The sequence below is a fragment of the Hipposideros armiger genome, unplaced genomic scaffold, assembly GCF_001890085.2.
Source record: "Hipposideros armiger isolate ML-2016 unplaced genomic scaffold, ASM189008v1 scaffold_369, whole genome shotgun sequence".
Lineage (NCBI taxonomy): Eukaryota > Metazoa > Chordata > Mammalia > Chiroptera > Hipposideridae > Hipposideros > Hipposideros armiger.
Genome location: NW_017731719.1, coordinates 213,985 through 226,913, shown reverse-complemented (window position 1 = coordinate 226,913; position 12,929 = coordinate 213,985). Strand labels below are relative to the sequence as shown.

General features: G+C 36.1%; 1 protein-coding gene across 1 annotated transcript in view; it reads right to left on the bottom strand.

The window, feature by feature from the left end:
* DTNBP1 (dystrobrevin binding protein 1) overlaps nt 1-12,929 on the bottom strand; it is a 155,008-nt gene that overhangs the window by 107,940 nt on the left and 34,139 nt on the right. Inside the window, exon 5 of the mRNA XM_019662181.1 lies at nt 10,424-10,556. Coding sequence (XP_019517726.1) covers nt 10,424-10,556 — 133 coding nt within the window. The remainder of the gene's footprint in view (nt 1-10,423; nt 10,557-12,929) is intronic.

The following is a 12,929-nucleotide window of genomic DNA, read 5'->3' as shown; positions in this document are numbered from 1 at the left end:
ATCAATTTCAAATAGTGAGAATACAGCAAAATATAATTAACACAAATTATACTGAACATAATATTTGAGATTTCAAGTTACTCTAGTATTTGTTTGGCCCCAGCACATCACATACATAAATCTTCAAGGCACTGTAGAGATGTACAAATACTCAGTAAGCATGCTCAGTGACTGGTGGGAAGGGACTCAGCTCTGTCCTTCAGTTCGCCTAGCCTTTTCCTACACCACTCTGCTGTCAGGCCACAAAGCTCTGTAGATCTGGTGATTTGCACAGAATATGCAAATCATCCAGTCAAGTACTTCATTTAAAATATTCAAGACCAAAGCCAAAAATTAATTCTGCACCTTGCCCTAGGTCACACAGCTAGTGAACAGCAGTCAGGAATTAAAACTGAGTTCCCCTTACACTACACTACAATGATTTCCCATTGATAGAGTGCTAAGTAAACCAAGACTTCACAGTTGAAGGGGCGAGAAATGCTTTTCTCAGACAACAAAAGTTTTAGAGGTCACAGATTTTTGGAACTCAAACAGCATCATGGCCATTTACCGAACACTCACCACACGTGCACACACTGGGTTACAAAAATGAAAAAGACAGTCCTTGTGCTCAAAGAATTTAAAGTAGAGGGGAGGCATATTTCAATGACAACACAGCCGGACAGAGCTAGGCAGAAGGTGCCATGGGAACTCAAGGAGTGGCATCTAACAGATGAGGGAGAGAGGGGGAAAGGCTCAACGTAAGATCTCATCCCCTAATCTAGAAGTCACAGTTATCCACTGGGGAAAAGAGGCATCCAAAAAGGGGCTGGCTGTGCAGCTTTCCAATCTCAGTTTCTCTTGAGTAGCTGTAATACAATAATAGTGCGTCGAATTTCTTCATTTTTCCACTGAATTTTCACATGACTTTCTAAATTAGCTTTCGTAGCATCTAGGTTATGAGCAAATCCCTCAAATTTTAACTTGTAAGTTTAGGGTTGTTAAGATGAAAATTTTGGCCTACTTTTCATGAATCTTTGTTTGATCCAAAGGTCTATTAAATTCGGTAACATTCACATTTTCTAATATCCTAAATTTTAACTCTACTAAATATCTATGCTTATTAAAAATCCCTCTTCTATTTGGAAGGACCTAGGCTTAAAGACATGGATCTGGGGGGAATGTAAAATTTTACTGAAAAGCTTTAAACTTTGTGATGACAAAGTTTAGCACTCCTCTTCAAACACCTGTTAGGTACTGATTTTGATCATACTGATGTATCACCGTAAACCACTGGTAAGTTTGAAAAAGGCTGATAATAGTGCAGTTCATAACAGTTTTGAATCTATCTTCAGGGGCCACATTAAGCAGCTAAGAGATGTGATTATGGCAAGCCTAATCTGAAACAATTTGCAAAATCTAAATTTTTAAATTAAAAATTATAACTAAGATATATATATATATATATATATATATTTTTTTTTGCTCAGCAGCAGCTCAGCTTGGGCCGGGAATTGAACTGGCAACCCTGTTGCTCAGAGCTCATGCTCTTGAGCAGCTCTTAACCAACTGAGCCACTCGATCGGCCCTTATAACTAAGATTTTTAATAACGTCATAAATGGTATATAAGTTTATGTGGGGGAAAACAAACAAAATAATGTTATTATATTAGTTGCTATTCAGATTTTTTTTGTTATTATGTTAAATGGAAAAACGACTGGGCAATTCAGCCTGGGAGGTAGTGCTACTGGCCATGAAGAAGCAATATTCAGCTCATTCTGTCATAGCTAGTATGACAGAGTCTTAAAAGATGATCCTAGCTAATAGGATTATCTAAAAGGCTATTTCACTTTGATTAGTGATAAGGACTAGAATAATTAAATTTAATATAGAATCCGTTTAAGTCTAAGCTACTTGGTGCCTTCATGTTATCCTTAGCATATAGGGTACTGGTTAAGAGTAAGACTTTGAAGCACAAGCTTGGAAACCCAGCACTGTCCCCTATAGATGAGATGAGATGAAATAGCACATCAGCGAAAAGAGGGCTAACAACACACATCTTGCAAAGCTGCCAAAAGGATTCAGTGAGGCAAAGTACGTAAAGTAGCTAACTTAGCACTTGGCAGTAAGTAAATAGGTAATGGCTGACTATAGAAAAATTCAGAGAAAAAACTTTATAAAGATTAGCTAAGTTTTGCAGCTCATCTTAAGTAGCTTGTAAAAGTTATTTAAAACTAATAATTTTGTAGACCAGAAATAATCATGTTATAAATAATACCTATGGATTGAACAGACCAAAATATCAATAAAATTTTCATTTTTTTCTGGCAAACTTATATACTTGTAAATTATAACTCAAGGCTATGTTCTTAGACTTACAGTCCCTTATAAGTGAGGGGGATTATATTTCAAATGATTTTTCAAAAAAGAAAATATGTAATGGAGTCAATTATATTTGAAAACATATATGTTCTTTTTACCTTTTTATTTTTATTTGGACAGATGGCGATTTCCATTTAGAGTCCAGTTATGTTGGTTGACTACAGAGCTAATGAGGCCAGGAATTCAAATGAAGTTGATCCCTAGGCAGGACAATTAATTTCTTGTGGACAGAAATTCTGTTCCAGGTACAAATGGAATTTGCCGCCTTAGTTCACTTCTATTAATAAAATGGGGATCAGGTGAAAACATATGAATAGTTTTGTATCAACCTGGAACTACTAAGGAGAAAGAAACTAATCACATGTCCTTCGGAATAGGCCAACAGCATCATGTTCTTGTGCTGAACAGCAAATTTTGATTTAACCAAGACATGGAAACCAAAGTGTCCTTCGATATATAACTGGATAAAGAAGATGTGGTGCATACATGTATAAACAATGCAATATTGCTTGGCCATAAGAAAAGATGAAATACTGCCATTTGCAACAACATAGATGGATCTTGAGATTATCATTCTAAGCAAAATAAGTCAGACAGAAAAAGTCAAGAGCCATATGACTTCACTCATAAAACTGAAAGCAACAAAAGAACAAGACAAATAAACAAAAACTCAAAGACACAGACAATAGTTTAGTGGTTACCAGAGTGTAAGGGGGAGTGGGAGGACGGTAGAAGAAAGTAAAAGGGGTCAAATACATGGTGATGGAAGGAGCGCTGACTCTGGGTGGTGAGCACAAAATGCGATGTATATCAGGGGGGCCAAAAAATGTATACACATTTAAAGGGATGTTATCTATGTATTACTTTTCAAAGTTGGAATGAATTATGGTAGCAGTGTGTAGTATGACATTTGCTCAAAAGATGGCATTAATTAAATGAATACTAGCGTCACCATGCGACAGGCAGGACAGTCAAAGAAAATGGCAAAAGCGCAGTTGTTGTTCAAGGAGCGCAAGATCGTTTTTGAAGTGGTATTTGAAATTCGAGAACACTGTGGAAGTACAACAATGGAGGTGTGAGTATGCAACAGAACCTCCAACTTAACACCCCTTGACTTCTACCTATGGGGGACCTCACAGGATGTGGTGTACCTTAAAAAACCGGCTACACTGGCGGTACTTCGGGAAGAATCTCTAACAGCATGTGCAGCGATACAAGTAGACACTTTGATCAATGTTGCTCAAGCAATAGCTCGCCGTAATCAGAAGTGTCTGGACGCTGATGGTAACCACTTTGAGCATCTTTTGTAATCGCAAAAGTCAAACATAACTTGTGTTCATCTTTTGGTATCGGTATAAATTATTACAATTTTAATAGATTTTTCCTTTCTTAAAATGTGTACACCACCTCACTCCAGTCAGAATGGCTATCATCAATAAATCAACAAACAACAAATGCTGGTGAGGCTGTGGAGAAAAGGGAACCCTGGTGCATTGTTGGTAGGACTGCAGATTGGTGCAGCCATTATGGAAATCAGTATGGAGGTATCTCAAAAAACTGGAAATGGAACTACCGTATGACCCAGCAATTCCACTCTTGGGTATCTATCCAGAGAAACCCAAGATGCTAATTCGAAAAAAATAAATGCACCCATATGCTCATTGCAGCGCTATTTACAATAGCCAAGACTTGGAAACAACCGAAATGCCCATTGGTAGATGACTGGATTAAGAAACTGTGGTACATTTATACAATGAAGTATTAGTCTGCTATAAAGAAGAATGAAATCGTACCATTTGGGACGATATGGATGGACCTAGAGACTATTATGTTAAGTGAAATAAGTTAGTTGGAGAAAGACAAATACCATATGATCTCACTTATATGTGCAATCTAAAGAACTGAATAACTGAGCAAAGTTAACAAAAATAGTCTCAGAGATACAGAGGAAAAACTGATGGTTGCTAGATGGGAGGGGGTAGGGAAGAAAGAGAAGGGGAAGGGATTAGACAGCATAAATAGGTAACTACAGTATTGCCACGGGGATATGAAAGACAGTCTGGGGAATATAATCAATAATGTTGTAAATATTTTGTAGGGTGTCAGATGGATACATGTCTTGATAGGGAGACCACTTCATGGACAATGTAGAGGCTTGAGCACTGCACTGTACACCTGAAGCTGACGTTGAAGAGTATTGTATGTCAACTATAATTTAACATATATATAGTCATGGGATGTGGAGTATAGTGTGGGGAGTGGAGTCAATGGAATTGTAATAGATATGTATGATATTGGGGGGTGAGGCGGTGGATTGGGAGAGGGGAGTTGTCACTTTGTGAGGGGTGAAAAGTTTAACTATTGCATTGTTTTGTACACCTGAAACTAATTAAAAAAATGTGTATACATTTTTTTGGCATCCTCTGTAGAATTCTACACTTGAAATCTATATAATTTTACTAACCAATGTCACCCCAATAAATTAAATAATTAAAAAATAAATATAAATATAAAAAAATGCTTGGGAGAGTCAGTGGATATTTTACTGCTATTACCAAATTCATATTTATGTTCTCTCTTTAAAAAGTTTCAAAGGCTCCAAGTACTTTAAGAATCCAGTTTAACTCCTTAATTTAGCATTTAGGGATTTATCACCCCCAGCCACAACTTAGTTTTCCAATCTCACTACTGCTTTCCTTAAGGACCACTCATTACTCCAAGAAGAGTCCTGCATGTTACTTCTTCTTGCCTCTGCCTGTCCCCTAAGATGTCCCTGCTTGCCTCCATGCCCAACCCTGAGCTTCCTTTTCAGGCTTAGATCAGTGCTCAGAGCTCTGGGAGCTCTCTTCCTCTTCTGTGCTTCCATATACCTTTGAACTTTATACAGGACTTGTATTCTGACTGACACTATACAATTATTTGTGTACGCTCATCACTCTCAGGAATCAGTAAGAGTCTTAGGGGTAATGACTGTATTTTTGCATCTTTGCACACCCTAATACTTAGTCCGTTGAATTCAATTAAAAATAATTTCTGGTGACAGAATGAGTCCATCACTCTAAAACATAAAATAATAACCAAGAAAGAAAATCTATGATCCATGCTCATCTAATTTAAATATTCCAAGGTTATGCTAAATTTTGCAAAAGAAGAAATTAAACATGGGCAGGGAACTTAGTAACATGAAACAGCTCAAGAGTACTTTGTTATTGGGGCATCAAACCAGGCCCCACTGTCAGTGAATTAAAGCAGTAGATGCAATGGAAATTTTCCATTTTAACTTAACAGGCTTGAAACCGGTAATTACAGAAGAACTGTATTGACAAAAATAAATTTTCCTCTCTATTTATTATTAAAAACTTTAAAACATCTTTCATTAATAATTATAATACAAGCACATATATGATGTGTATTCTGAATATTTTATATTGAATTTTAACGGGCAGAAATTTAATTTCCCTGTCACAACCTGCTCATTTTCTGTAACAAAATGAGTTAATTTGGTAACCAAACTTAGAATGCATGTACATAAAACACTAGCAGGTCTCCATGGACACAAATACACCTTTACAAGAAGCTCAGATCTCACCATTTTGCTCACTGTGACAACAGCATATGTCTCATTTAGTGATCAGTGGAAAAGATAGGTGGGATTTTATTGTGAAAAGCCATTTGGGAATGCTTGACAGCTGTGTAGAAAAGAGCTTTACAAATCTTTGTGAGAAGACTGTCTCAGAGGAAGAGCGATATTGTTTGGAATTTTTCTTTGTGCCATTTGTTTCAAATACATGTTATATATGGTGTAGCCATTGATATATGAAAAATGGAGCAGCATGCTAAAACTAATAATTTCACATTTAATGAGTACTCTTCTAACAATAACAATTAGCTTCAAGGAACAAAGAAATCTTTGACTGCAAATCCATAGGTCACAAAGGACAGGTACTAAGAGACCGCAAGATCCTTCAAATGCTTACATTACTCTTTTATGTAATAAGATAATACAGTAATGATGGTATGGTACAAAGGAACTTTAAAAAGTGCATTAACTTGCAAAAGCCATTATGAAACAAATGAGATCTATGTAGTATACTAAAAGGTGTCTAAATAGAGTTTATATGACACTTCAAGGGCCCAATCTCAGAAAAGTAACCTGGGCAGTAAGATAAGCTAGTAGTTGATGAAACACCGATAGCTGTGACAGTCTCCCTGCTACTCTCTCAAATTCTGTAGAGAAGAAAGCAGATATATTAGTATATATCAGGTGAGGTCAGGTCAAAAGAAAACTACAAACTCAGTATATGGCTGTCATTCTCTTGCAGCACTTTGTTATCTAAGAATTAACAGGATCTTTTGTTCTAAATGTAGGTAACAATCTGATTAAAGTAGGTCATATAAAATAAACTAAGCAACAGAAAATTCAGACAAACCCTTGACATTTTAAACTTCAATAAAGGAATAGGGTTAGACTACCCTCTAGTGGAAGTTCAAGAGAATTCAATAAATCATTTTCACACATTTTAGTAGTTTTATGATGAAATACACACTGTGGTTATTACACAGAATGAAAAAGTGTACAGAATCTGGATGAGAACATTCCATCCATCCTTACACACTGTCTTTCAATGCAGAGTACTACATTGTTCATCTCATCACATTTCATGCTGTGGTTTTGCATTCTAAACTATTGGGTTGTCAGAAAAGTCATGACGCATTTTTGTAATGGGAAACGTAGAAAAAATACATCGACTTTTCCGACAACCCAATATTTTGAAGGACAAGCTAAATTGCATAACATCCATACAAACCCTTCTGTCACAGAACAATGGATTTGTAAATGGGTAAAGGCTAGAGAGACTCCCACTAGAATGTCAGCATCCTGATGGCAGGTGCCCGGTTTTATTCACTGCTGTATCTCAGAGCCTGCAAACAGTGCATGGTATCCAGCAGATGCCTGATATGTACTTGGCGCTGTGCTGAGTGTTCTACATCTGTCATCCCCTTCAACCCTCCAAATACCCTAGGAGGCAAGTACTCTTATCCTCCTTCTGCAGTCTCACAGTCAGGAAGTTGTGGAACTGGGATCCAAACCCAGATCTGCAAGATAGTTCATTGCCCTTATTTTCCAGTTCCCAGAATACCTTTGTCATTTCTTTTTTAAATGACAAGCCTTAACAGTAAGTATCTACATGTATTACACAGGCTTTTGTAAGCTAAGTGGATCACACCCCATTTTTAAAAAAATGAATGGATTATTCATCCTTACTTAACAATTCCTGAGGGATTAAGTAATCAGGCATCATATTTTAGCCATAGGATAAAAGCATCATCAAAGGTCCAAACTGTTCACATCATACAAGGCCTTTACTCTTTAATAAGGGAAGACCCTCCAGAGAGCACAGCAAGACTAGAAGTCTGGCAAATGAAGGGGTTGACTGGATATGGTATTAGATCCGACAGTGAAGCACTAAGAAGTTCAAAGAAGTTAAGGGAATCCTGTGACTAAATATAGGGCAATTACTAGTTTCTTCTAAGTTATTTTTATTTTTTATTATTGCTTGACTATTTAAGTCTTGTAATATTATATCAAGGTATTTAGGTTATGATAAGAGATATTTTGAGGCTACCAAAAAATAAAAGAATCCAGTATATGAGTGAAAATTCAAAACACTAAGTGTATCTAATATCTAAGAATGATACATAAATTCATTAAAATGAATTAATAAAATATGTTGATGATATGGATAGGTTTATACAACCTATCCAACCAAATTTGGCTTCAAGATACTTTCCCACTGTAAAGAAAATCAGCACCGATTCCAAAAAGTTTAAGTTGCTTATCTAGAAGTCTCACTATTTCAAAACACCATTCTATGAGCTCGTTCTCGGAGAACAAATACTAGGCCTCTGGAATTCCAGTTGTGACTTGCAATCTTCTACAGTTAGTCATTCATTACTAAGTATAAATATCATGCAAATAACAGCAACAGATTAAAATGCAAAGGTAGCATGTATTTCAAATCCTAATGATAATTCAGATTGGCAATAAATATAAAAACCAACCATCTAGATTTCAGAGGTATCTTCTAGGCAAACTGAATTAACTTTCCAAAAAGAGCTCTATATAAGTTAGACATAGACTTGAAAAATACATATATGATTCAAATTATTTGGAAGTGATTATCTGTTCAGAATAGTAGTTCAGAGAATCCTTTAGCTTTAATTTGTCACTGGTGGTTGATGTTCTCAGATTAGCAAAGACAGAGAATTCAAGTGAGAATTGGGGAAGCCCACCTCACTCATTTAAGAAGCCATGATGCAATTTCTAAAGAGAAAGGTTATATCCCTAAATATCAAACTTTTTTCAGGATATTAAAACCCTAATTGAGAATGAAAATACAGTATATTCTAATTTAATTAAGACATATAAACTGCATTTCCTAAACAGAATTAATTATGAAAATAATTAGAATTTTGGGAAAATGCCAATCAGCAGAGTGGTGTCAAACAAAGAACATCTATAAACAGAATTTACTCTTAGCTGGGGAAAAAAAGAGCGGAGGTTATCATGGAAGAATATCTCTGCAAAGAAATACACAACCAATGAAAAGCAACCAACTCAAAAAGATGCAGGAAGATAAGCTAAAAGAGAGTGGGTGAACAAAAAATCCTAAGTATCTTGGAGGCTGTTTCCATCAGTTAGTTATCAAAGGCTTGATAAGGGTCATGCCTATACCTGCAAGAAGGGAAAAATGCAGAGGGCGACCACAGCTATTTCACATTTCTCCTGAGACCCAGGATGTCTTCTCCAGGCCCTACCTTCAGAAATAACAAATCACTGACACGAGAAAACTTTTTAACAGCCAGACCTTAAAGAATACAGCTCTTGAGGCCTACTGACAGCTGTCACCCTAACTGCTTTATCCCCCATCGGGACATCATCACTGTGGTTGGGATCCTGGATCCACATCCTAACTGTGTGACCCTGAGCAAGTCATAACCTCTCCAAGCTTTACTTTCCTTATCTGTAAAGTGGGATGATCAAAGCTACTTTTGTAAGGTTCTTATAAGGATTAAAGACAATGTTTGTAAAGCACCGAACAATCTCTGACACATAGTAGGTGCTATAAATATTAGCTGTTATCAGCAACAGCATGCCAAATACCACTCAGGTAACTTTATTCACACACAAAAAACTGTTTTATGATTTGCTAATTACTTGTTTTATAAATCAGTTTTGTTTTGCTTTAAAAAAAAAAAAAGGTAATATTGAAAAACAGGAAGAGAAGATAGGGTATTCTTACCTTCTTACCCATAAGATTAGATCAGGTTATTACATTAGCTTAAAAAGTTTATCTCATGTGTAGATAGCTCCTACCTCTCACTTCACTAGGACCTTAAGCTTGGTTAGAAAATAGTAAGCCACAATATTATCCTAAGATATGGCACTGTCAAACATAAAAGTTAATTTTTTTGAATATAAACCCAAGAAATAAAGATTGTCAGCATAATTCATTGCAGTAACTCACTAAAAAAAAAAGAAATGTCCACACGATATAAATTTAGCTGGACTGTTTGATCTCTCATCAGTTTGAAGGGGGGAAAGCATACTGCAAGATGTGAAGCTCTAAGCAGACCTGATTTTTAAAGCAACAGTTTCCAGAGTATATACTATAGTCAGAACAAAGTCACCCTAGTCCCTTGTATTTCCTACATGTATACTTTTACACAGAGATCTAATGTCACAAAAGCAGCCCCGAGTCACTGTGAGAATCAAGTCACTGTGAGAATCAACAAAATTATAATTATCTTTCCTAAGCTGAGCTGAGCTAAGGCAGAAAGTTAGTGGCCTATTTTAGAAATTATTTCTATACTTTAAATCATTTTCTGTCTAATCCTCAGTTAATCAGAGTATGATATTAACTAGAACTCACTACTTTCCAAAAAACCGTGTAAACTAAAAATTTAATGTATTCTTAGAAAGCTTTGAAATTATACCACGTCTTGTCCAAATTATTTTCATTCCTAAAACTGATGTACAGATATAAACATAAAACTTACTCAGATTTGCTGTGACGGATCCTAAGTCTGCTATTAAACCCGGAAGCTGCTGAAGCTGCTCCTGTAAGTCTATCAGGCTCGTCTTCTTTTTTTCCCAGTGTGCTGACAGCATAACCACCTTGCTATCCACCTGCTGCAACACAGAAGAGGAAGGACAAAGTAAAACCAGATTTCAGGCACAAAGAAATCATAGCTGGCACAATTAGAGTTGGTTAATGCTGTCTTTAAAAACCCCTCTTCTGAGTATAGACAGGAACACTGAAGTTGTTTTCTTTCTTAGAAAAGAACCAACTTAATATTCAGTGCAGAAAACCTCAAATTACTGCTTGTCTCAGTGCATCTTAACCCAGAGAAGACAAAGTTCAGAAATGACCTTAGAAATCACTTCTAAGTATACCCTATTTTTTAAGTAAATCCCATATTTGAAAACCCAAATTTAAGAAGAATAAAGCAAAAAGCTACCATTAACAACTGAAAAGAAAACAAACAAAAACAAACCAAAACATAATTACTGGGTAATTATTTGCTTTACGAAAAGGAATTCTTTTAGCAGAAAATTTCCCTAACACATTTAGAATATACTATGATTCAATTTACATTTAACAGGAACAGTCAATCCATAAGGTAAAGGGTACTTATACATGAAGGCATTATTGAGGTAATTGATCAATTCCAGAAAGAAAAGAAAAGGGCTAATGTTGACAAAGAAGGAATTCAGATGTAAAAGATTCTTAATAGCAGGGTGCTGAGATACTAAAGTAGCCTAACATAATTCTAACTTCTTTCCCCCTGAAGACTGTAAAGAAAATGACAGGCATCAGTTTCTCCCAGACAATTTTGTTTTGGTCTTAACATGGTGGGAGGGGAAAGAGCCTAGAATAAGATTTAGAAGGAGCAAGGAGCGGTCATCTTTTCAAACATCACCAGTGATATGCAAGAACTGTGAAAGATACCCACACATTAGAATAATAAATACATAGATGGCAAAATTCATTACATAACAGAAAAAAAAGTACATCTGAATTTTTTATATAAACCAGAGTTCACAGTTAAGTTATATTTTTAAAAAAGACAATTTATATATCCCAAGATTTAGAGTCTACACAAGTTGAAACATGAACACAACTGATTCTTACTGAATCTCACTAAAATAAGAGCTTTAGAAGAATAAAAATATTGAAAAAAGATGTAAAATTATTTGTACATGGTGCTAGATTGTGTGTTTCTACATTTCAATATCTAGGGAATTTACAACATTGAAATAAAAGAACTAAGCTACAATAAAGGTTAGAAAGCCGCTCAGTTTCCTCATTGTCTCCATCTCCCACACCTTCCCCCCCACTTTTTTTTATTATTAGTTTCAGGTGTACAGAACAATGCGATAGTTACCTTTTTCACCCCTCACAAAGTAACAACACCCTTCCCCCATCCACTGCCCTCCCACCCCCAATATTATACTTATATGTTACAATTCCATTGACTCCATTCCCACACTCTACTCCACATCCTGTGACTATATGTATATATAATTATAGTTGACATACAATATTATTTAACATCAGCTTCAGAAATACAGTGCGGTGGTCAGGCCTCCACACCGTCTATGAAGTGGTCTCCCTAACAAGACATGAGTCCATCTGGCACCGTAAGAAATATTTACAACATTATTGATTATATTCCCCAGCCTGTCTTTTCTATCCCTGAGGCCATATTGTAGTTCCCCATTTGTACTGTCTAGTCCCTTCCCTTTCTCCTTCATCCCCACTCCCTTCTAACTAGCAACCCTCAGTTTTTCCTCTTTGTCTCTGAGACTACCTCCTCTTTGTTTTTGAGCCCACATCAGAGAGATAACGGCATCATCTCTCACATACCAGCCTCAACTGAGCTAAGGAAGTGACACCAAATCTACTCAAGTTGCATTTCTCATTAATTTTGTATACTTAAAAATGCCTATTGCTTACTCGTTTTAAGAAGATCCCTGAGAGTAGTCTAAAAAATACTGAGCAGTGTTAATAGATAAGCTGTGATGCAATAATAAGGAAACTAAGGCTTGAAATAAGCATCTGTGTTCAAAAAATTCATTTATAACAGTCAACAAACTACTATAGACCATCCATGATCTGGCAGGCACTGTTTTAGGCACTAGAAATACAATAGTGAACAAAACAGAAAAAAAAAAATCCTGCCCCCTTGGTGCTTATATTCTCGCAGCAGGTTTCACCAATTCTCTTAGCTTCAATAAACTCTAAAAGAAAAATAATTCCTTTATCACAGGGCTGACTTAACAGATCTGACAATTAAGTTCATGAACTCATCCTAGAAAAACTGCTACATACCACATAGCTAAATACCACTATGGTCTCTTTTGAAGTACTCCGCTTGGGAAGCTATGCACCGACACCAATGCCTAGTCCACCCTTCAAAGAAATTTTGGAACTCTTTTTCTGCAATGGCCATCAGAGCTGTCATCATATTACCCTTGATGTCCTGAATGTCATCAAAATGT